The following is a 21,194-nucleotide window of genomic DNA, read 5'->3' as shown; positions in this document are numbered from 1 at the left end:
AAGTCCAGTTTGTGTGACTAGTGTGAGCGCTCCATACTGTGCTCAAGCACGGTACACTTCCTTGGCCCTGGCACGGTTGGAAGAGGGGTGCTTCGGCACGGTATGGTTGCTCATGCACGAGCACAAACACAGGTGCGCAATGTGGACATGAAGTATAATGATGCGTATTACTCTGCCTTGCATAATCAGGAAATCCAGGAATGTGAGAGGGCCATCTATGACCAAAACAACACAAAATAAGCCACATAAAAAGTCAATAAAGTTAGTCATGTTCTCTGTGTTGTTCTCCATTGTGCCGCGACTGTGCTACAACGTGATGGCGTATGTGCAAAAGGTAACCATGGTCAGGCCTGGTTGTGGCCGGAACAATGTGAGTGCAGGGCTGCGAGGGACTGGGGAGGAGGGACAATCATGCTTCGGCACGGCACAGAGCAACTGGGCCAAGTGTGAGTGCGTCCTAAAAGACAACAGCCACCTTACAGTCTGTTCACCCTGTGGCATCTGGCAAAAGATACAGAAGTTGTAGCCACTGCCATATCACCACACTTTAGAGCAGCTTTCTTCCTCTGAACTCATCCTCAACATTCCACCATGAAAAATAGTTTTTTTTTTCTGGTGTTGCTTAAAGGGGATACAACTTACATTTCATTGTATAACCCTGAGTTATAAACAGACAATTATAGACAATAGACAATTAACTGAACCTTTGGCTGCTGTCAAGAACAAGTAACTTGACAACCTCCCAGCAGGTGATACTGCTAGTGCTAACTAATGTAGTTAAGTTGCTACTGTCAACTTGGCCTATATGTTATATGCCTGATCTGAATTTGCATTATTACAGCAGTAAAGGGGATAACAAATATAAGCATCAATTAAAACAGTAATAATAAATAAGTAGAAAATATATATATAAAAAAAAGCAGTAAGAATAATATTAACAGTATAAATAGGAGACATAAACACTCAAGATATTTACACTATTGCACACTGATGGAAATATTTACACAATTTCACATTTAGCGCTGAAATTGCCATCGGGTTATTGTGAGTACAGTTAGAATTCAGTTTTGGTGTGTGTGGCGGTTCTGGCGAGACAACAGGTGAGGCTAGGCATGACTGGACGGGCTGGTGAGTGTGGCAGGTCTGCAGCACAGAGGAAAAAAAGGCAGATTTAGGCAGGCGAAAAAACAGAGCTGAATTGCAGAAATATCTACCAAGCATGGCCTTGGTGTTACCACTGATGGTTTTACAACTAACTGGCGAAGACTGGAGGGGAAAGACCGGCTTAAGACAGGTAACTGGTGATCAGTCTAGACGGACCCTAGGTGTGTGGTGCAGCAGGTGAGAGGAGTCTGGCTGATGAGCAGAATGTAGGTCAGCCACGCCCAGCCTGAGACAAACACTGAGAGACAAACATACAACAAGAAAGAGGGGGAAAACACAGGAGAAACATGGGGAAATAGACAAGGCTCTGCAGATCCTAACAGTATGGCACTGAAAGCACTAAACAATAGGGCCATGGCTGCGCATGGGATCTCCAGTCATGGTTGTGAAAAGTGGTAAAACCAATAGAAGGACCTGAGCAAACTGATGGACTCATAATTGTGAATGTTGGGGTTAGATTGAGCAGTGGATATAACTATAACTATATTACTAAATATAAATTAATACCTTATAAAATCTTTTAAGTATGCCTAGCATTTGGAGGAGTTTAACTAGTAAGAATACATATGGGCCTCAAAAGTGGTGAAACACAGTAACACTCCCACACAGAGGAAGTTGTGTATTTTACTGTAGTTAAAGTGGTCCCGCCTCCTGAGCTTCTGGGTGATAGGTCAGTATGTTTATCAGCAACCGATCCTTCACTTGCTCCACTTCTGCAGAGTCACCACAGGACGTAAGTTGAGCTTATTAAAATGTAACTAATACTGTATATCTTTGACAACAGATTCTTTTTAAAGGCTTCCTGGGAGTTTTGCGTTTAGACAAGACTTGTTTTAAAACACAAAGGCGCAGTTACAAACTGAAACTAGTTTGTTCAGTGGTTTTACTTTAACACTGTGGCAGGGCTGTATGTTTTTTCACAGAAATAACTTTTTCGCTTGATCTATAAACACATTCTGCGCATTCATAATCTTACAGTTTTGTGTTCTCCATTCTGTAGGTATTATTTTAAATCCTTTTTGACTGCTAAAAAGGATTTTTTCATCAATGTTGTTTTGTTTAGGTTATAAACCATATGTATGTATTGAAAACTAAAAATGTGATTAAATTATGTGAAACACCTTTTCTGAAACAGAATGATAAAATAACCATTGTGTCCTCCTCATTGTTCAGTTGTAAACCAGCAGAGATGGCAAAGCTGATGGAAGATGAAGTATTTAAGGCATTCACCACCTATGCCGCTATTGCAATTTTGAAGATGATGCTGATGGCCCCCATGACTGCATACTACCGCTTCACCAGAGGAGTAGGTATCAATAGTAGTGCCATATACATCTGTTTAAACAAGACGAGTCTATTTTATGTATATATATATATACAGTATATATATATATATACATATATATATATATATATATACATATATATATATATATATATATATATATATATATATATATATATGTGTGTGTGTGTGTGTGTGTGTGTGTGTATAAGGTCCCAGGATATGTTTAGCCTTGCTTAGCCTCTAAACTCCAAGCCTGTTGGCGTTGTGCTGGTTTTCATTGTGGTAAACACTCAATTGAACTCAATTCCTAACTGCCCTCCAAAGCTATTATGTTTTCCTTTAGAGTCCTACAGTCAGAATAAGAAGTCATATACACAGTCTAACTGAGGCACAACCTAGCTAGAAAAAAGAAAATAATCAGAAAACAAAAGGAATGGAAACAACTAATAAAGGAAGCACTTAAAACTAGCTTAAATTTTTATGTCCATGCACTGAACAATTTTTGCATATTCATGTATTTGCATTTCCACATTATGCATGTATAGAATTGTTTTTACCCATTTTTTTCTATGCAGAGGTAGAGACAGGGGTAAAAACTCTAGTCTTTCCATCAGTACCGATACTATTTCTCTCATTTAGGCTTTTGCAAATGAGGAAGATGTGGCTAGGATGCCTGCAGAGGAGAGGAAGAAACAGCTAAGAACCCATCCAGAGGTAGAGCGAGTTCGAAGGTAAGATGATCTAGTTAAAATTTCAGTTACCACAATCACTTTCAATTTAAGCTAAAATTGATGCAGTGGTATTTCATCAGAAAAAAGCATTTGATTTTAGAAATATTGTGTGGGAATTTTCTCTACCATTAGCTTTAACCCAGGATAAGTCAAACAGTAAGAGAGATACATTGTTTTCATGAAGGTTTTGAAGTTAAGTGGTACTTAAATAACTTCCAAAAATCATCAATATGCACTAATTTTGACCACATTTAACAATTATTTAACTATTTTCATAAAAAAAACTCCACCCTCCAAACTTAGCCCCTTCAGCATATTCCTATTAGGGTCTCAAACTGGTGAAACAGCATTTATATCAGCACTGGTACACAGATGTAGTTTTCTGTAACTAATGGTACAAATTACAGTAACAGTGCCTCTCAACCTGTCAGTTTTGGATTGATGGATGGAAGGATTATAGCATAATGGTTGCCCTGTATAAGGATATTAAACTGTCATCTTAAAGACTTTCATTGCACAATACAGTATGTTGTAAACTATCTTATGTCTAGTCCTCCTAGATAGACCTATCTTAAAGACATGTGTGTTTTCGTTCTTGAGGTGTCACCAGAATGACCTGGAGAGCATTATTCCCTTTGTTGTGGTTGGCCTGTTCTACACTCTGACTGGACCTGAGCTTTCAGCTGCTCTGCTCCACTTCCGCCTCTTTGCTGGCTCTCGGATCTTACACACCATTGCCTACATAGGCGCTCTACCTCAGCCCAGCAGGGCTCTGTCCTGGATAATAGGCATGCTGGCCACCTTCTCCATGGCTTACAGGGTGCTCAGCATAGTTTTTGTCCTTTAGAGATGGTGGAACCTGACTTCTTCTACCCCTCACTTTCCTATATAGATCCTGAATCAGTTTTTCCTTCACTCTTGCTCTAGCTTTCTATGAGCCTGATTATTAAATGCTCTTTGCATTTCTTTTTTTTTTTTTTGCATTCCCTTTGACCTGCTAGAACTATTGTCATTGATAGAAAATGTATTTTGAATAAACTTTTCCGTAAAATTGTGTCTGGGTAGTTACTTCTGAAGGTAATGAAGCAGGTAATAAAACATAAATGCAACTATAAATCACAGAAAATTTTGTTTAGTAAAGCTCAGGTGTTAAATCTAAGTCATTCATAAAAAATATTTTAAGAATAAACCACCAGGTTACTCAAAACATAACACCATGTCCAATTCCGTGTTCAGACATGATACGATATGATACAACTTAATTGTCAGTTTACACTGAAATTCATTTTGCACCCTCAGGCAGCTCTGCTCAAGAAGTTTACACACAAATTAGACATGCTGTTACACATATGGCACATATTCGTAAAACCACATCAAACAGTCATGACCATGGAGCCTATCACATAATATCCTCAGATTCAGATCTTATTTAGCAGCACACTGACTTTAGAAGATAACCTGATGTCTTAAAGAATTCTTTAGCCTGTTGTGTTTTTAAAAGAGGGACTCTAAATTGTCTCTTGGAGGGCAAAATCTTGTATTCGCCATTTAGAACATGCAAGGGGTCAGAAGAGATACTTTTAGCAAGTCTGAGCATGCCCTTATTGTGGGTTGCTTGAACAGAGTGTGACCAATAATCTTTGCACAAATTTGGAGTTGATTATATAATTTAGTTTTCAGTTTCACAGACAGGCTGCTGAGTCAGAATATACTGCAGTCAAGCATGACACTCGGAAGCAGTGATTTGAAAAACATACATATACATGTCAATTCTTCATCTAATTCTATTGCATGACTTAAATGTAAAGGTTCACATTACATAGTTTTTGACCCCGTTGACTCAATGTGTATGAAATTAAATAAGTAGATATGTCATTTATCACAGAAGACAGAAAAACCCTTTTAAAATACATTTTGTAGTAGATGTATAGTACTTAAATAATAAACAATACAATTGAAATACAATATATTTATGGTGAAGTTCTCCTTAACTTTATAGCTATTCATAATAACAGTATAAACACACAAGGTTTATATATAAATGGGCATTAATTTAATTTAATCAGACTGTTATTTAATTTAATCACATTGACTCATCATTGTAGAAAAACTCTGAATTAAATGTGACACTGTATAGTGAATTAAAAAATCTCTTTCTTGATGTCTATGTTTTAGGCCATTTATTTTATTGGGTGTATATCAGATTATATATATTACCATAACGGGCAATAACAGTAACCTATCAGTATGTGTTATTTCAGGCCAGGGCCCCTCCTACAGATTACACAACCCAGGACAAATTCCAGGCATTCATGAGTAACTGATCTTTGATCTTTGCTGTTTACAGTGACTGTGCAAAAAACTAGGTGAGATCCAGTCTTAACTGCACACCTCACATTATTCTCACTTTTGCTTAAAGAAATTTATATTTTTATAGACCAATGAAATATATATTGTGCTTTTTACCCAAGGGCATTCCTCTTCATAGCTTTATGCACTTTACTTGGCAGGTCCCTGTTTAATGATCTAAGGGGGGAGCGGTGCTGGCGCAACACTTTTCACTTAAGGTCACTACACACCAAACTGACATCAAAAAACAAGCTACGACAAAGGCTGACTGTTGCGTCCCTTCATGTCTCCTTTATCTCAGCTAAAAAGCTGCACTTGAGCACACCGCAAAGACTACAGCTGTTGTCCAACAAGCTTGTATGTTCTGCACCTGCGTGAAAGGAAAAACCTCTCTGCCAATACAAACTGTTATGATTAAACAGTATTTTTTGACACCACTTTTGCAAATTTAGCCGCTCCTAATGGAGAATATGTCTGATAAAAAGTTACAAATGGCACTGGCAAAGAGGCAGATGAGAAAAATACAGCAGAGCCTTGTCTATTTCCCCTTGTTTCTCCTGTGTTTTTCCCCCTCCCTTCTTGTTGTATGTTTGTCTCCCTCTGTCTGTCTGTGTTCGTCTCAGGCTGGGCGTGGCTGACCTACATTCTGCTCATCAGCCAGACTCCTCTCACCTGCTGCTCCACACACCTGCAGTCCATCTACACTGATCACCAGTTACCTGTCTTAAACCTTTCTTCTCCAGTCTTTGCCAGTTAGTTGTGAAGGATACAGCAGACTCAAGGGGCTTTCCCTTTCTTTTTCCGTTTCTCTTTTCTGCACTGATCTGCTTACCTCAGATCAGAATTCCTTTTTTAGTCCTGCAAATGGGGAAATTTGTGCGTCACAGCAGCCAAAGGACAGTTCAATATAACAATAAACAATAATAATAGTAAAAAATAAACAATATAATAAAAAGGTAAGAAATAGAAATAGAATCGTATATACATAATATGTACAGATATAAACAGTGTAATTATAAACAGTGTGGGCAGTGAATTTTTATTAAAAAATTATAAATATGAGTATGACAATTGCCCAGTTAGTGCAAACCAAAATGAGAAATGAGCTATGTATACAGTTTTTATTGCACAGTGCACAGTGAGGTCTACTGGGAGCAGTGCTGATTGTAGAGTCTGACAGCAGCAGGAAGGAAGGACCTGCGATACACAGATACACACACATATATCTCCTTCACACACTTGGGGTGTATCAGTCTATCGCTGAAGGAGCTACCCAGTGCTGTAATTGTGTCCTGCAGGGGGTGGGACTCCTTCACCAGTAGCGATGACAGCTTATCCATCATCCTGCTCTCTCCCACCACCTGCACTGGGTCAAGAGGGCATCCCAGGATGGAGCTGGCCTTGTTTATAAGTTCATCAAGTCTCTTCCTATCTGCTGCTGAGATGCTGCTGCTCCAGCAGACTACTCCATAGAAAATGGCTGATGCCACCAGAGAGTCATAGAATGTCCTCAGGAGTGCCCCCTGCACTCCAGAGGACCTGAGCTTCCTCAGCAGATGGAGTCTACTCTGACCTTTCTTATAGGTTGCTGCAGTGTGATCAGTCCAGTCCAGTTTATTGTTCAGGTGAACTCCAAGGTACTTGTAAGATGTCACCATCTCAATGTCCGTTCCCTGGATGTTCATCTGTGTACAGGGTGGTCTGTGCCTGCAGAAATCCACCACCAGCTCTTTGGTTTTCCCGGCGTTGAGCTGGAGGTGGTTCTGCTGACACAAAAGTCCACAAAGTCCTGAATAAGTTCTCTGTAGGCTCTGTTGTCCCCGTCCCTGATGAGGCCGACGATAGCAGAGTCGTCAGAGAACTTTTGGAGATAGCGGTGGGGTGATAGGTGGGAGAAGTCTGTAGTGTACAGGATGAACAGGAAAGGGGCAAGGACTGTTCCCTGTGGGGCCCCCGTACTGCAGACAACTGTGTCCGACACCCAGTCCAGAGTCCTCACATACTGTGGCCGGTTGGTGAGGTAGTCGAGGATCCAGGACGTGAGGTGTTGGTCCACCCCCGTGAGCTTCAGCTTGTCCCCCAGAAGTGCAGGCTGTATGGTGTTGAAAGCACTGGAGAAATCAAAGAACATGATCCTCACAGTGCTTCCAGGCTTTTCCAGGTGAGACAGTGATCTGTCCAGGAGGAAGATGATGGCGTCGTCCACTCTGGTGCCATGTTGGTAGGCAAACTGGAGTGGGTCCATAAAAGGACCCACCAGTGGGCGGAGATGGACAAGGACCAGCCACTCTAGGGTCTTCATCAGGTGTGAAGTGAGAGCAACTGGTCTGTAGCCTTTGAAGTCCTTTGAGTGAGGGGTCTTTGGAACTGGTAAGACGCAGGAGGTTTTCCACAGCATTGGCACTCTTCCCAGCTTCAGGCTCATGTTGAAGAGGTACTCCACAATCCTGCACAGCTGGTCTGCACAGGACTTGAGGAGCCTGGAGCTCATCCTGTCTGGACCCGTAGCCAGACCTGAATTAAGATTTCTGTCACTGACAAGCCACTGGTGAGTCTACATGCTCAATCAGCCAAAAAGCCTCCAACAAGAATTGTTCAGTGCCAACAGTGCAGGACATTCCGCACTGACTAGAGCCTTGGACACTCACTGACTGTCCTGACAATGCTGGACTGCCGACCATCGACCTGGTGTGTGGGGACCTTAAGTCCTCCTTAGATTCCCCTTCTAAAATGCAGGGGTGGAAGTAACGAATTACAAATACTCACGTTACTGTAATTAAGTAGTATTTTTTTCAAGTGTGTAATTTTACTCATACTTGAGTACAATTTACACCATGTAATCTATTTCGCTACTTTTAAAATCAAAAGTTGCTACTGAGTGCGCCCACAATTTGAATTAATATTCAAACCTTTCATCTGCATCTTTGTAGCCAATAAGGCCTTCCGATCGCGACCGCGGCAATTAATCTATGACGTAAGGAAAGGACAACTCCGCTGCAGCAGCAGGAACAGGCTTCTGGAGGTTACATACCTACACAGCGGAGTAGAGAGTAATTTATGGACTGAAGATTTGGAGACAAAGAAGCCAAAATGGAGACAGAAGACAACACTGTCAACAGTGAAAATGATGAAGAAAAGACGGAGGACGAGTGCCCGTGGCCGTACCTGGAGGAATTTTTCATGTACAGTGAGAGAAAAGGAGACAGCGTCCAGATGCAGTGCAAACTTTGTTTGACCTCTACGGTGATATCAGCTTACAAGACTTCAGCGTCTAATCTCAAAAAACACATTGCAGTAAGAGGTTTTACAACTATACTTGTATGATATTGCTTTCTTATTTTTCATGTGTGTTAAGGTTATTAGTTTGGCTAAGATAAGTCTGCAAAGATATTGTCACTGCCATTGGTTAGCCTGATATTAAAATAAGATGGAGCTAGCTAACGTGTGCGCGTGCGTGCATGCATAATTGAGCTACAATTCTTAGAAATGTTTTATCTTAATATTTGGACAACCACTGTCATAAGTGAGTATACTTAGTAACATCACAGTCATGGCTCACCTAATAGGTTGTCAGTTATTGATGGTCTGTCCTTAATACCAAAGAATCCTTTTTGAGAATTAGCTGATTTAAATATGTGTGTTCAGGAATATTCACTGAAATTTAAATAACAAAATTGTGTTATCTACTTGCAATTACAGCCTTGATGTACATCAAACAACATCTTGAAATGACCGAGCATGAGAGTGAGGATCAGCAAAGAGAGTCATCTGATGAAGATGATTTCTTCTCCAGACCAATCTCCAGAAGGCTGCAAAGTCCAGTTGAGCTTGATGGTTATCTTGCTTGTGCCACAGACACCATGGAGCTGCTGCACTCCTTCTCAGCCATTAAGATGCTCTCTCTCAAGCTGAACACAGTTCTGCCTGCCTCTGCTGCATGTGAACGACTTTTTAGCTGTGCTGGTCTACTCTTCACAGCCAATCGAAGCCGGATAGACTCTGTTAACTTAGAAAACCAGCTCCTGCTGAAGCTGAACAAAAGGTTCAGAAAGTGAAGTGTGACGGAAATGCTAGTATGTCTGAGAGTTTGACACTTACCTGCCTGTTGTTTAAACAAAAAAGTTTAAACAAAAATTTTTTATTTTGCCACAGGAGTGCTCTGATGTAGTCATAATGCAGGGCATGCTTTAGTTTATATAGTAATTTACTGTAGCATTTTTATAAACAAATCACCAAACCAAACCAAGTGAAATGCACTTACTTGAGGTTTAGGGGGGCCTGGGGTAGTTGTCTGGGGTAGGACTTTCTGTCCAGTTAGTCATCCAGTCTTGCCTTGTTGATATCTGTATTGACACACATAGTATATCTTTATACTCCCCAGCAACCATTTTCGGCTAATGTGTCAGAAAGACAAAAAAAGTGTGATCTGAAGCATTGGTGGTGTTCAGATTTCTAACACTGTAATTGATTTAGGATGTGATCAGGTGCATTGCTGGCGCAATAACTGAATAAACACATAAGGTTTATGTATAAATATGCACTGATTTAATTAAATCAGACTGTTATTTAATTTAATTACGACTCAACATGATAGAAAAACTGAATGGAAAATTTGCATTCAATTAAAATAACAATAACCTATCATTAAAGTCTGTGTAAAGCAAATTCAGCCATTTTCTTCTAAACACATTAAATAGGTCATAAATATATTTCCTTAAAACATGTAAAAAGCCATTCAACCATTTAGAATTTAATTGTGGAGCTAGGCTTCCAAACTGTGTTTCAAAATTTCTGTGTTCAGGATTTAATGGGCGGGTCAGAAATCATAGCCGCGTTTTAGCATAAACCCCGCCCTGCTGCGGAAGCGGTATAAATACGTTCAGCGCATTAGCTTCGGTGGTTTTCCCGCCCGCTCTCGAGTCTCGGCTAGCATCGCTTACGATAGTTTGCAGTTAGCTAACCAGTCAACCAGTCAGCTAACCAGTCATGTCTCCTCCACATCGCTCGTGCATCTTTCCTGGATGCCACAGTGTGCAGGGTAACGGCTCAGTTAGCTTATTTAAGTTTCCTACCGACGACAACCTAAGGAAACGGTGGATCGATTTTGTCAAGAGGAGCTACTGTGGAGAGTTCAAAATCACCACCAACACCCGTCTCTGCAGTGTCCACTTTACCCCCTTTAGTTACAGCAACTATCACCAGGTAAAGTCTGGATTCCTGAAGAGTCCGTTGACGCTGGTCAGTAGGGCCGAACCGACCCTCTCCGTCCCCGGCTTGCATCCTCCTGTCCCGCCGACAGCAAGTGCCACCATGACGGCCACCGGCATTATGTGCCCGCCACCGACCCTCTCCATCCCGCCGAAAGCGGCTGCCACCATCACGGCCACCGCATTATGTGCCCGCCACCGACCCTCTCCGTCCCGCCGACAGCGGCTGCCACCATCTCGGCCACCGGCATAATGTGCCCGCCACCGACCCTCTCCGTCCCGCCGACAGTGGCTGCCACCATCACGGCCACCGGCATTATGTGGCCGCCACCGACCCTCTCCGTCCCGCCGACAGCGGCTGCCACCATCACGGCCACCGGCATTATGTGGCCGCCACCGACCCTCTCCGTCCCGCCGACATCAGGTGCTCTCATCTCCGCCACCGGCATTACGTGCGCACCAGAGAGTGTAAGTGTGTGCTTATGTTAAAAATATTGTATTCGTTTAATTAAATGCATTTTGCTGAAGGTGCAAATCCTGAAAGTGATTTTACATCCTGCATCCTGTCATGCCCATGTAATGTTAGCAAATGTTATTGCATGTAATCATGACGTGATTTGGCCTCATTCCCTGAGCGGAGTCCATCTGACAGCACAACGATAATCCACGGGTAATATTTTATGTGCACCAATATAGCTATGACAAGGAATTATATGTAGACTGGGGTTTTACGTTTGTGTGTATTGTAAAACATGGACCAAGGGACACCTAAAATGAGCGCCCTGAGCGCGTTTTTTTTTCACGGACGGGAGCAGCTAGCTTAGACGGAGTCAATATGTAAATAATATAAAGCTACTCCACAGCTGGTATAATCCCACACAACTGATGAAAATAAGTAAGAGCACTCATTGCTGTAAAATGTTAGCGTTTCAATATTATATAGATGGTGTTTTGGATTACTGTCACTGTTGCACGAATCTGCTCATTTTTAACAACAACATGCTTTTGTATAGTTAAATCAATAGTAATGAATCATATTCTAGAAGATGATATATGTTTGGCGCCTTTCTGTTCTGTGAGAACCACGTATCTATAAAAAGTCTACTCGTGATGTCAGCTCAGTAACAATGCACTTTCCAGCTGATAAAAAGAGGGTTTTATATTACATTTTATTTAGAATTTAGGAAAAGTGTACCTGCTTACATACAATCCTTCAGTTTATCACAGACATTCAACATCGTCATGTGGAGATTCACTGTACAGGAAATTTTATACTGAAAAGTAAGAGTAGATATAGATAAAACAGCATAAAGTATAAATGGCCAAGTAAATAAACCTAAAGTAAATGTATTACTGACATTCCATCACTGCAAGATTTATTAGACAAATAAGTTTTACTGTTATCTTGTTTTGACAAAGCAGTCTCCTCCAACCACAAGAGAGGCAGCGTGCCAGTGTGGTGACGTGAAGAAAGACACCAGGGAAATTGAATGTCAAACGGACCGCTTTGTGGGGAAAAGGCCTGTGGCAACACAACTGTCCAAAGGAACACTTGTCAACAGAAACAGTACAGGTATGTGTACCTGTTCTTAGTTTGACTTTTCAAATGTCTGTGGTGTTGCCATATTCTGGGTATAAATAGCATAATAGTTGAAAAAAACACTGGTTGATTATTACATTGCTATATACTATCATAATTTGAATATATATTTTCCAGGTTCTCAGGCTACAGTATCGACTAAGAGTGTTGCTGTGGGTGATACAACATTCCAGTTTCTTCCGCTACAGTCTTCAACTCCACTAAAGCAGAAAGCCGTACCTGAGAACCCACCAACAAAGCGTCCTCACTTGGAGTTTCCATCTATTCAGGAGTCTGAACCTAGTGTGAGCTTTGTAGATCCTGATGACTCCAGCTACCTCCCCATGTCTGAGTCAGTTGACACCACCAGTGAACAGTAAGATAACTTTGCTTGTTATAGATCCTTACTAATCTTACATAATAGTAACAATGAATTTGTCAACAAATATATTCTCACATCAGCATTTACTTTCTGATATGTATAATAATATACTTTGTAACAACTGTTGCCTGTGGTTTTCTTTGTCAATAGAGCACCAACCAAGCCAGTGCAGGACATGGTGAAGTATTTGGTGTACGAGGAGTGTCTGCTTGAGCTTTTTAAAATCTGCCCCACCTGCTCAACAGTGTGCAAGGTAGACATTTGTATAAGGACCATTCCTTTCTGTGACCCAGAAGTGCCTCTACCAGAGTTGCTTCTACAGCAGACAGTGGAAGAGTCAACTTCTGGGCAGCTCTCCTGCAGGGAATCTGCACCTGTCAGCCGCTGTATACTACACAGGCTCTCCTTTCATCCAGACTAACAAGGTTTGTTACAACAATGAAATAATGTAAAAAACTCAAGGTGTGTTTATATACATGTGTGCTTCTCCCACAGCTCTCTCTTTTCCCCCTTGCTAAAATATTGATCTACTCACATTTCCGTTTCTAGGGCCAGTGTATCCCACAGTGCTACTGAGAGATGTAGTGCATGTTGTGAACATTGTTTGAGTGCGACTGATTACTCTGATTTTACATTACAGGTGCTGAATGCAATGCACGTGAGAACCTTCTCAAGAATGACACACCGTAATCATGTGCATAACTACATTCTGGCTTCCGTGCTGCATAAATGGCGATCACACCAGACCGACCAGTTTGAGGAACTGAAACAGAGGGAAACAGTATCTCTTGCTGGTGACATGCGTGCTGACAGTCCCGGCCATTGTGCAAAGTATGGCTCATATTCCTTGATGGATCTCAAAACAAACAAAGTTGTTGATATCCAACTTGTACAGGTAAATAGAGACTAAGTAGATGATTTGCTTGAACATTTGGGGGATTGGTGGGAGCAGCAGGCCAAACAGGCTGACAGTTAACAAACAGGAATCATTTTAATAACAATACTTTAGAACACTCTTTGACAATATTTTTCTCTTTTCTCTCCAACAATTACAACTACTTTTGCAATATCTTTCTTTTATGTACAAATTACAGATACAATTACTTACAACTATTTACAACTATTAACAACTATTTGCAATGGTTTTATCCACAAAGTGTGCATCTTTTGTTGCTACAGTGGATCTTTCTTGGCTTCTGGAAGAACATTTCCAGTGCCTCTTGATATGCAACATCGGACACATCTGGCCCATTTATCGAGATCCGCATGCAGGCTGCAAGATGGTCCCCCTGCAGCCTATTGCGGATGTTTATCTTGGTCTGCAAATACATTAACTGTTAAGCTTGAAAAGTGATAGCTTAAAATACTGATAGCTTAAAGCAGCAAATCCCATTCTGAGAGCTATTTTTTACCCTGTTCATGGTGGAGAAGTCCCTCTCACAGTTTACACTGCTGACCGGGACCGTCTGTGCAATGGCAGCCAGCAGGCTTATGGTTGGGTACAGGACACCAAACTCTTCATATTTTGAAGACAGGTCAGCCATTATGGCCAGCTGAGTCTTGTTCTGGAAAAGTTCAATGATATGATTAACACAGAACAGTGTTAATGATAACGTTATGTGACAATATCACGTTTTAAAGTTACCTTGAGTGGACCAGAGACGACTTGTTCCTTGAAAGAGGCCCATTCTTCAAGGACTGTGTTAAAATCGGCACGGGAACAGAACTTCTCCACCAGTGTCCTTAGGTGTGTGTGCGCAGTGTTATCAGGGAGTGTAGCTGCTTGTGGACCTAGTATGCCAAATTTAGCCATGACTCCAACCTCACTGAAACACCTCTCGAGATGGGCAATGAGGCCATCCAAATATGGATCCATCACCTGATCAAACAGCAAGAAAAAAATGTCAGTAAACTATTAGTGTAAATAAAACTGTGCAGCAACTAAATTGAAGTTACATCAATACAGTCAGCCGAAAACTACATAATCATACCTGTGATTGAAATCTCTGCCAGTACTGCTGTCTGTCCCCTGAATCATCCTCTCCTCTTCTTCATCTCTCCTGTTCAGCAGAGATGCTGAATGCCCCCAATCCCAAAGGGTCATCAAGACTTTGGCTAAGCCTACTCAAGTATGAGCCAGGTTGCTGATCACCAGAAACTTTTATGCCGTTTATTAAGGCCAGGGTGACAGGGACCTAGAAAATTAACCAAATTGACTCATGTGAAAAGATCAATTGTGGTAACCTATTTTTGTGCAAAATAAACATGAAAATAAAACATGGCAGCTGATTTGGGTTAGTAATGTTACCTGCTCTTTGATTGCCAGGAACATGACATCCTCCTTTTGGAAGAGTTTAGAGAGGCATGCCAGGTGAGGGAGCACATCAGCTTGCAGGTGGAGGGCGGCAATGAAGCGATAGGTGGCAAGGAATGAGTATTGTCCCTTAGCAGTAGGACATTTGCGGGTCTCTACTTCCTCTGCTAAGGCTCCCAGCACAGCAGTTATGTTTGTCATGAGGTTCTTTACTGCTTCATGCTGAGAGAGCCATCGTGTGTCCTTTACTTGCTAGTCAATGACAGAAAAAACAGTTGGTTTAAAAAAATGAATATATATGCAAGTAAATGGACATAAATATGTACATATGTCAATTTATTTGAGGTTTAACTTATTTACCTTCACTTTCAGCTCACTCACACCAAGAACCTCTGCAGCTGCCTTCAGAGAAGCAGAGCGGTTTGCACTGTTTCTGAAGTACAGGTGGAGCTGCTCTAGGTGGTTTCTGAATGTAGCCATGTAAGGCACATCTTCAGATGCGTCCTTACAGGCTAGAGCTAGCCTATGTGCAGCACAGTGGACACTGAGGAGCCATGGCCATTCATCTGATAGCTGTTTAGCAACCCCATTTTGTTTTCCTGTTGAATAAATTTGTTAATTAATTTACCAATAAATAAAATATTCAAAATACAGTTTAATTTCATACAAAAAACAAGTTATGATACCTGTCATTACAGCAGCGCCGTAGGTTCCTAAGCCAAAGATTAAGTTTGTGGGTATGCCCTTTGTGTGAATAATATTCTTCAGGGCTGCCACTATTGAATTTGCTTTCCCATCAGTCAGGCATATGAGATCCAGAAATTGGCAGAAGAGCTTCCCCTCGTTGTCCAAGTATCTAATAATGTCCATATGATAACATTTTATAAATTTCAATTATCTGTATATTGAAATTTCATTAGTCAGTGAAAAGTTACACATTAGACTTACCTCACATGAATGTCCAATTGTCTGCAGACAGAGACATCTGTGCTCTCATCAATCTCCATACCTATGGCTTGTGTCTATGAAATGGCCCTCAATATAGGCCTCTCAATCACACTGGCTAGAATTTCAAGCATTTCATCTATTATGCGATGATATCTGTAGTTGGTGGTATTACCAATCTGAAAAATAGTTGGAAAGGTTACATTCAAAGAGGCTGGACAATTAAATGCAGTATATGAATTCTTTGTAACTTTTCTAACTAATTTTATGCTACAAAAAAGCCCAATTCATTCATCACATAAGACTAACAAAAAAATACAGTAAAAATATATTTAAAAAGAAACATACATTGAGCTTGTCGAAATAGGTGCAGCCCAAAAGATGAGCCAGTTGCAGCAAGGTGTTAGTTTGTGTGGTGGGCTATTTCATGCTTAACAAGCCAATATAAGCACTTAAATGCCCCCACCACAGCCTAATGCTCCAGGACAATTGTTGGCTCAAACGATGCAAGGACAGTGTTGCCTGAAATGAAATGCATCATCAGCATTAAGGAGCATAATATATTATTGATAAAACTGTAATAAAAGAAATGAAATTTTTACCTGCTGTCAAAGTTGACTGGCGCTGACAGGCTATTTTATGGTGCTCAGATGCCATATGTTTATCAAGTTTATCCTTTCTGTAGGACTGGCAGGGAGACTCGATAAACGGCCGGGTCTGGCTTCCTCTCAACACGGCCTGTTTGTGCTGTCTACATATTCGACAGAACATTCCGAAAACTTAAGTAATTCCCCATTCATTCTCTATGTACTGTATCCATCTATCTATCGATCTACTTACTTACTTTTGTTTATTTATCTATCTTTATCATTATCCATCTATATCTATCTATCTATATATCTATCTATTTACTTTTGTTTATTTATTTATCTTTATCCATCTCTTTATCATTATGCATCTATCTATCTACTTTTGTTTATCTATCTGCTTTTGTCTATCTATCTATCTATCTATCTATCTATCTATCTATCTATCTATCTACTTTTGTTTATTAATCCATCTATCTGTGTTTTATTTGTTTCTCTTTTTTTGCGTACTTACCAATATCAGTTTTGTACAGCCAGGAGGAATACTTCCTCTCTGACAGCCAAGTTGGGTCGAACCCTGTCAACCTATGGTGACTGGACTTGTGCTGCTTGTCGGGGGGAGGGGGTGAAGCAGGTGGGCTACTGCTGTGCTCCATGGATGAACTCTGCTCTGTGCTTGAACCAGCAGCGGCAGAGATACTCTCGCTATTACTAGCAGCAGAGCTAACGTTTGCCTCGCCAGAATCACTTTGAGTGCGCTTAAAAAACGTGGATATTTTCGCCTGCTTTTCAGGCAGTGGGGGTCGACGCGACATGTTGTCCTCTTCTCTCCGTGTCTGTCTGTAGGTGTGTGTTCACGTGTTTGTTTGTGTGTACGCCGGTGCGAAGCTCCGCCCATCGTAAAACAGAGCGGAGGAGAAGCGTAGATGCGCGCCGATGAAGAAAATGAAATGAAATATCCTCGCTTAAATTAGATCAATAACATCATTATTTATTAAAAGAACACGGTCCAGACCTGTTCTATAGGAAAAGTGACCTGAAATGACTTCTGTTGTGTTTTGGTGATATAAATTAAATTAACTTGACTTTCAGGGGGGGCGCGGGGTCCCGTTGGAGGGGCGGGGCGCCCCCCCTATACAACGGTAGGGGAAACACTGCGTTATGCAAGTGAAAAACTGACAAGTGAAAACATTACAACATTTTATGTCTACACTAGTGACCGTGGCACTTGAAATGTTTTTGTAGTAATCCAATACAAATCCTTCTTTTATCAGGCTTTACCTGGCTGCATTGCATTTCAATGAGAATTCTGCACGTAGCCAAGCAAGGACTGCTTCAGGAGAACTGCGGTTCCAAATTAAATTTCCCAAGGCCAAGAGAGGGGAACATGTTGTGTCCATGGTGAAGACACGCTATACTACAGGTTAAGTTGTCATCTCTATAATAATATGTATAATTCAAAACCCTTTCACCCAGCTGGCAACATTTTGGGAAGACTTGAGTGACAAGGTATAAATATCTAGGCTGTAAACACAAAAATTCTATATTTTTGCCATTGTGCCAAAAGTTTAGACTGTATTAATTACTCTAACAATGTGCTATGTTTTGTGCTCTCTCCTTTTGTTTTAGAATATGTCACTGAGCTTATGGACCTCCTTTTTAATGAGATCGTCCATGACCCTGCACCCTTTGTCGCTGAGATGAAAGCAGTGTCTGTCCCTGGATCCCTGTGCTCACAGTATGAGCGACCTGAGAAGGCAGATGCAGTTGACAGCCATGTTTCCAGGTTCACGTTCACGTCACGCTCACCAGGACATAATGAGTCAACACCCATCTAACCCCACAAACATGTAAGTCACAGCCACGAGGTATGTTGCAGTGGTCATGATGACAGCCTAATCTGTCTTTTCATATTCCTGTCTTTTTTTCTTTTCCCCATGTACAGGTCTCAGTGTTACTCAATAATTAATTTATTAGAAGTGCATTATAACATTGGATACATTTTTAAACAAATAAACAAACAAACATGAAGACTAAACTAAATAAATTCTCAATATTTAAATGGGGGGTTTAAAACCGCTGTACTCCCCATCTTCATCTGGGTACTCCTGCTGTATACGGAGGACAACACAGGAAGGGATGACAACCCGGTTGTCCTTTCCCAGATATCCCCAGCACCACGACACAAAACTCCTGTAGGCCAGATAGCAAGCATGCCTGTAATAAAAAAAAAAATTATCAATATGTGTTGTCTTTATAGAAGAACGTATCTGAAACCAAGTTAAACTTGTTTGATTGATGTACTAAACAAAAACAGCCTTTCCCTCCACATTTTGTCATATCTTACAGCTCGGGACCTCAGAAGATGAGTTTGATTCATCAACCTGAAGTCTGCCTCATCATATTGGCTGAATGGATGGACAAGAAAATGGACAGCAGTTTTTTTTTAATTCCATGGAACTTCCACGACCACACAGCTACATTTTCAGAAAGAATAATCATCTAGTGATTAAAAATGTCCAATCATGTGCATTTAATATATACATCTATATATCAGTGTAATGTACATGTTGGTTGATTTAATATGTTTAGAGACCCATGTGAAAAACAGCTCCAGAATGAGCCAGTCTTTATTGTTAACAATCTGTCCTACATGAGAGTGGATATATGGCTGAGGAAGATGAGGGATTAAAATGGTTACAGTCAAGCAGTACTCATGTGCTTTGAGTGTATATAAAATACACTGTATACATTAGTCAACATCACTAATATGATTGTATAAACAGTGCAAGTTTATTCTCAGGTACTAAACCTTACTGGTCTTTGAAAGGCATGTCATTTGTTCAACAACAGTGTAATTTAAAAACATCCAAAATCAATAAAAAATATTTTATTGTCTAACTTACACAGATCTTTCCTTTGCCTCCAGTGGCCCATGGTCTGCCTGATAAATGTTCAGGGTATTCTGCAGGGAGTAGGGGTTCAGGCAGACTGGCTCAAGGCCTGGATGAAGAGTCATGCAGCGTGGCTCTTCAGGCAGCTCTCCACATCGATTCTGAACCTATAGGAGTATGTGTAATAAGGTGTTTTAGTGCTAGACATCTAGTATGCTGCTGTTTATGTATTCATTATTTGAATGATTACTGTGAAAAACAGTTTTTCTTTACATACAGCATTAAGCTCTTTGCAGCAGACATTTTCCACCTCTGTGGGCATGGCTCTGCATTCTCCACATGTGCACCTGCACAACAAGCACATTTTTAATCTCACTGTGACTAATATTAACCATTTCAGTTGTCAACTCTGAATTATGAAGCATGGTACAACAAAATGACCTAAACAGTTGAAACATATTGTCTTACTCAGTCTGTGTGTTGTAATGACACTCAGCAATCCACAAATTAATCAGAAGACAGGTAAGTTATAAAAATAAAGTATTGTTGTGAACAGACAACTATCTGGTAAAGTGTCAAAATACGTTTAGTTCTTTATTATTACCTATTGATAGCCTAACTGTATTTGGCTAGGCTATAACGTTTCTAGTCAGTAATACATATTGCTAAATTGCATAAATGGGAGAAATAAATTACCATTCTGATGGAGACTGTGAGGAACGAGGCTGAGCACTATCAGTGTCTGACTCAGAGTCCGCGCCCAGGACAAATTCCAGGCATCCGTGAATAACTGATATTTGATCTTTGCCGTTTACAGTGACTACAAAAAACTAGATGAGATCCACTCCTAACTGCACACCTGACATTGTTATTGCATTTGCTGAAAGAAATGTATATTTATATAGACAAATGAATTATATGTTGTGCCTTTTACCTGAGGGCATTGCTCTTCACAGCTTTATGCACTTTACTGGCCAGGTCCCTGTTTAATGAACTACGGGGGGTAGGGGTACTGGGGCAACACTTTTTACTTAAGGCGCATACACACTAAAATTACATTGAAGAACTGTAATTGATATAGCGTAGAAGTGCAGCCATCAAAGCAACAACTGTTGCAGAATTTGCAGCGTGTCTGCTTAACTTTCATGAAACATTTCCTGTGTATTTGGTTTGCAACTTTGCATACTGTACATGTTCATACTTAGTATGGTTGAAAAATAACAAAAACAATTAAATTGATTGGGGATATTGACCAATCACCACAATATTAATTCAAGCAATGAATGATGTTATGTTAAACATAAGTTGAGATGTCAAAAAAAGATTTATTTTATTTTAATTTAATTTTATTTTAATTTAATTTGTCTCATACTCAGTACAATGTGGTGAAACTTGTATCTGCATTTAACTCAACCCCGAGGAGCAGTGGGCAGCCATTGTACAGCACCTGGTCAAGGGAACTGGCAAGAGAACCTCATATATATATATACACTGTTGCCCATAAAGTTGGAATCATTTTGTTTTCAGACACATTCCTCTTTTTATTCCTATTTATACACATTAGTAATCACCTTTGACCAGGTGCAATGATTACATACTCAGTCCCAGTTACCCAGGTGAAACGAAGTCATGCTTAACAATTGTTTGGCGCTATAAAAGGCAAAACATTCGCTGTGTTGTCCTTTTCCTGCTTAAAGTCTGTATGCAGTAAGTCCACGTTTTCAGAATTGGCTGTATAATTTTCAACCAAATTT

General features: G+C 40.5%; 2 protein-coding genes across 2 annotated transcripts; both read left to right on the top strand.

Annotated features, from left to right (window-relative positions):
- The first annotated feature begins 1,834 nt into the window (after nucleotides 1–1,834).
- LOC141008543 (microsomal glutathione S-transferase 1-like) lies at nucleotides 1,835–4,237 on the top strand. Its single transcript, XM_073480957.1, has 4 exons — nucleotides 1,835–1,897; nucleotides 2,338–2,470; nucleotides 3,092–3,183; nucleotides 3,784–4,237. Exons 2-4 carry the CDS (start codon nucleotides 2,354–2,356, stop codon nucleotides 4,028–4,030), a joined length of 456 nt encoding a protein of 151 aa, XP_073337058.1. The 5' UTR covers nucleotides 1,835–1,897; nucleotides 2,338–2,353; the 3' UTR covers nucleotides 4,031–4,237.
- A 6,688-nt stretch (nucleotides 4,238–10,925) lies between these two features.
- LOC141008674 (uncharacterized) lies at nucleotides 10,926–19,451 on the top strand. The gene is made up of 8 exons (XM_073481123.1): nucleotides 10,926–11,207; nucleotides 12,162–12,312; nucleotides 12,457–12,694; nucleotides 12,851–13,125; nucleotides 13,341–13,531; nucleotides 16,645–16,743; nucleotides 17,821–18,396; nucleotides 18,896–19,451. The coding sequence occupies exons 1-4, from the start codon at nucleotides 10,926–10,928 to the stop codon at nucleotides 13,119–13,121; spliced, it is 942 nt and encodes a 313-aa protein (XP_073337224.1). The 3' UTR covers nucleotides 13,122–13,125; nucleotides 13,341–13,531; nucleotides 16,645–16,743; nucleotides 17,821–18,396; nucleotides 18,896–19,451.
- The last annotated feature ends 1,743 nt before the right edge of the window (nucleotides 19,452–21,194 follow it).

This window comes from Pagrus major, chromosome 14, assembly GCF_040436345.1.
Source record: "Pagrus major chromosome 14, Pma_NU_1.0".
Taxonomy (NCBI): Eukaryota; Metazoa; Chordata; class Actinopteri; order Spariformes; family Sparidae; genus Pagrus; species Pagrus major.
The sequence above is the reverse complement of the archived record's forward strand: the minus strand, read 5'-3'. Positions and strand labels throughout refer to the sequence as shown.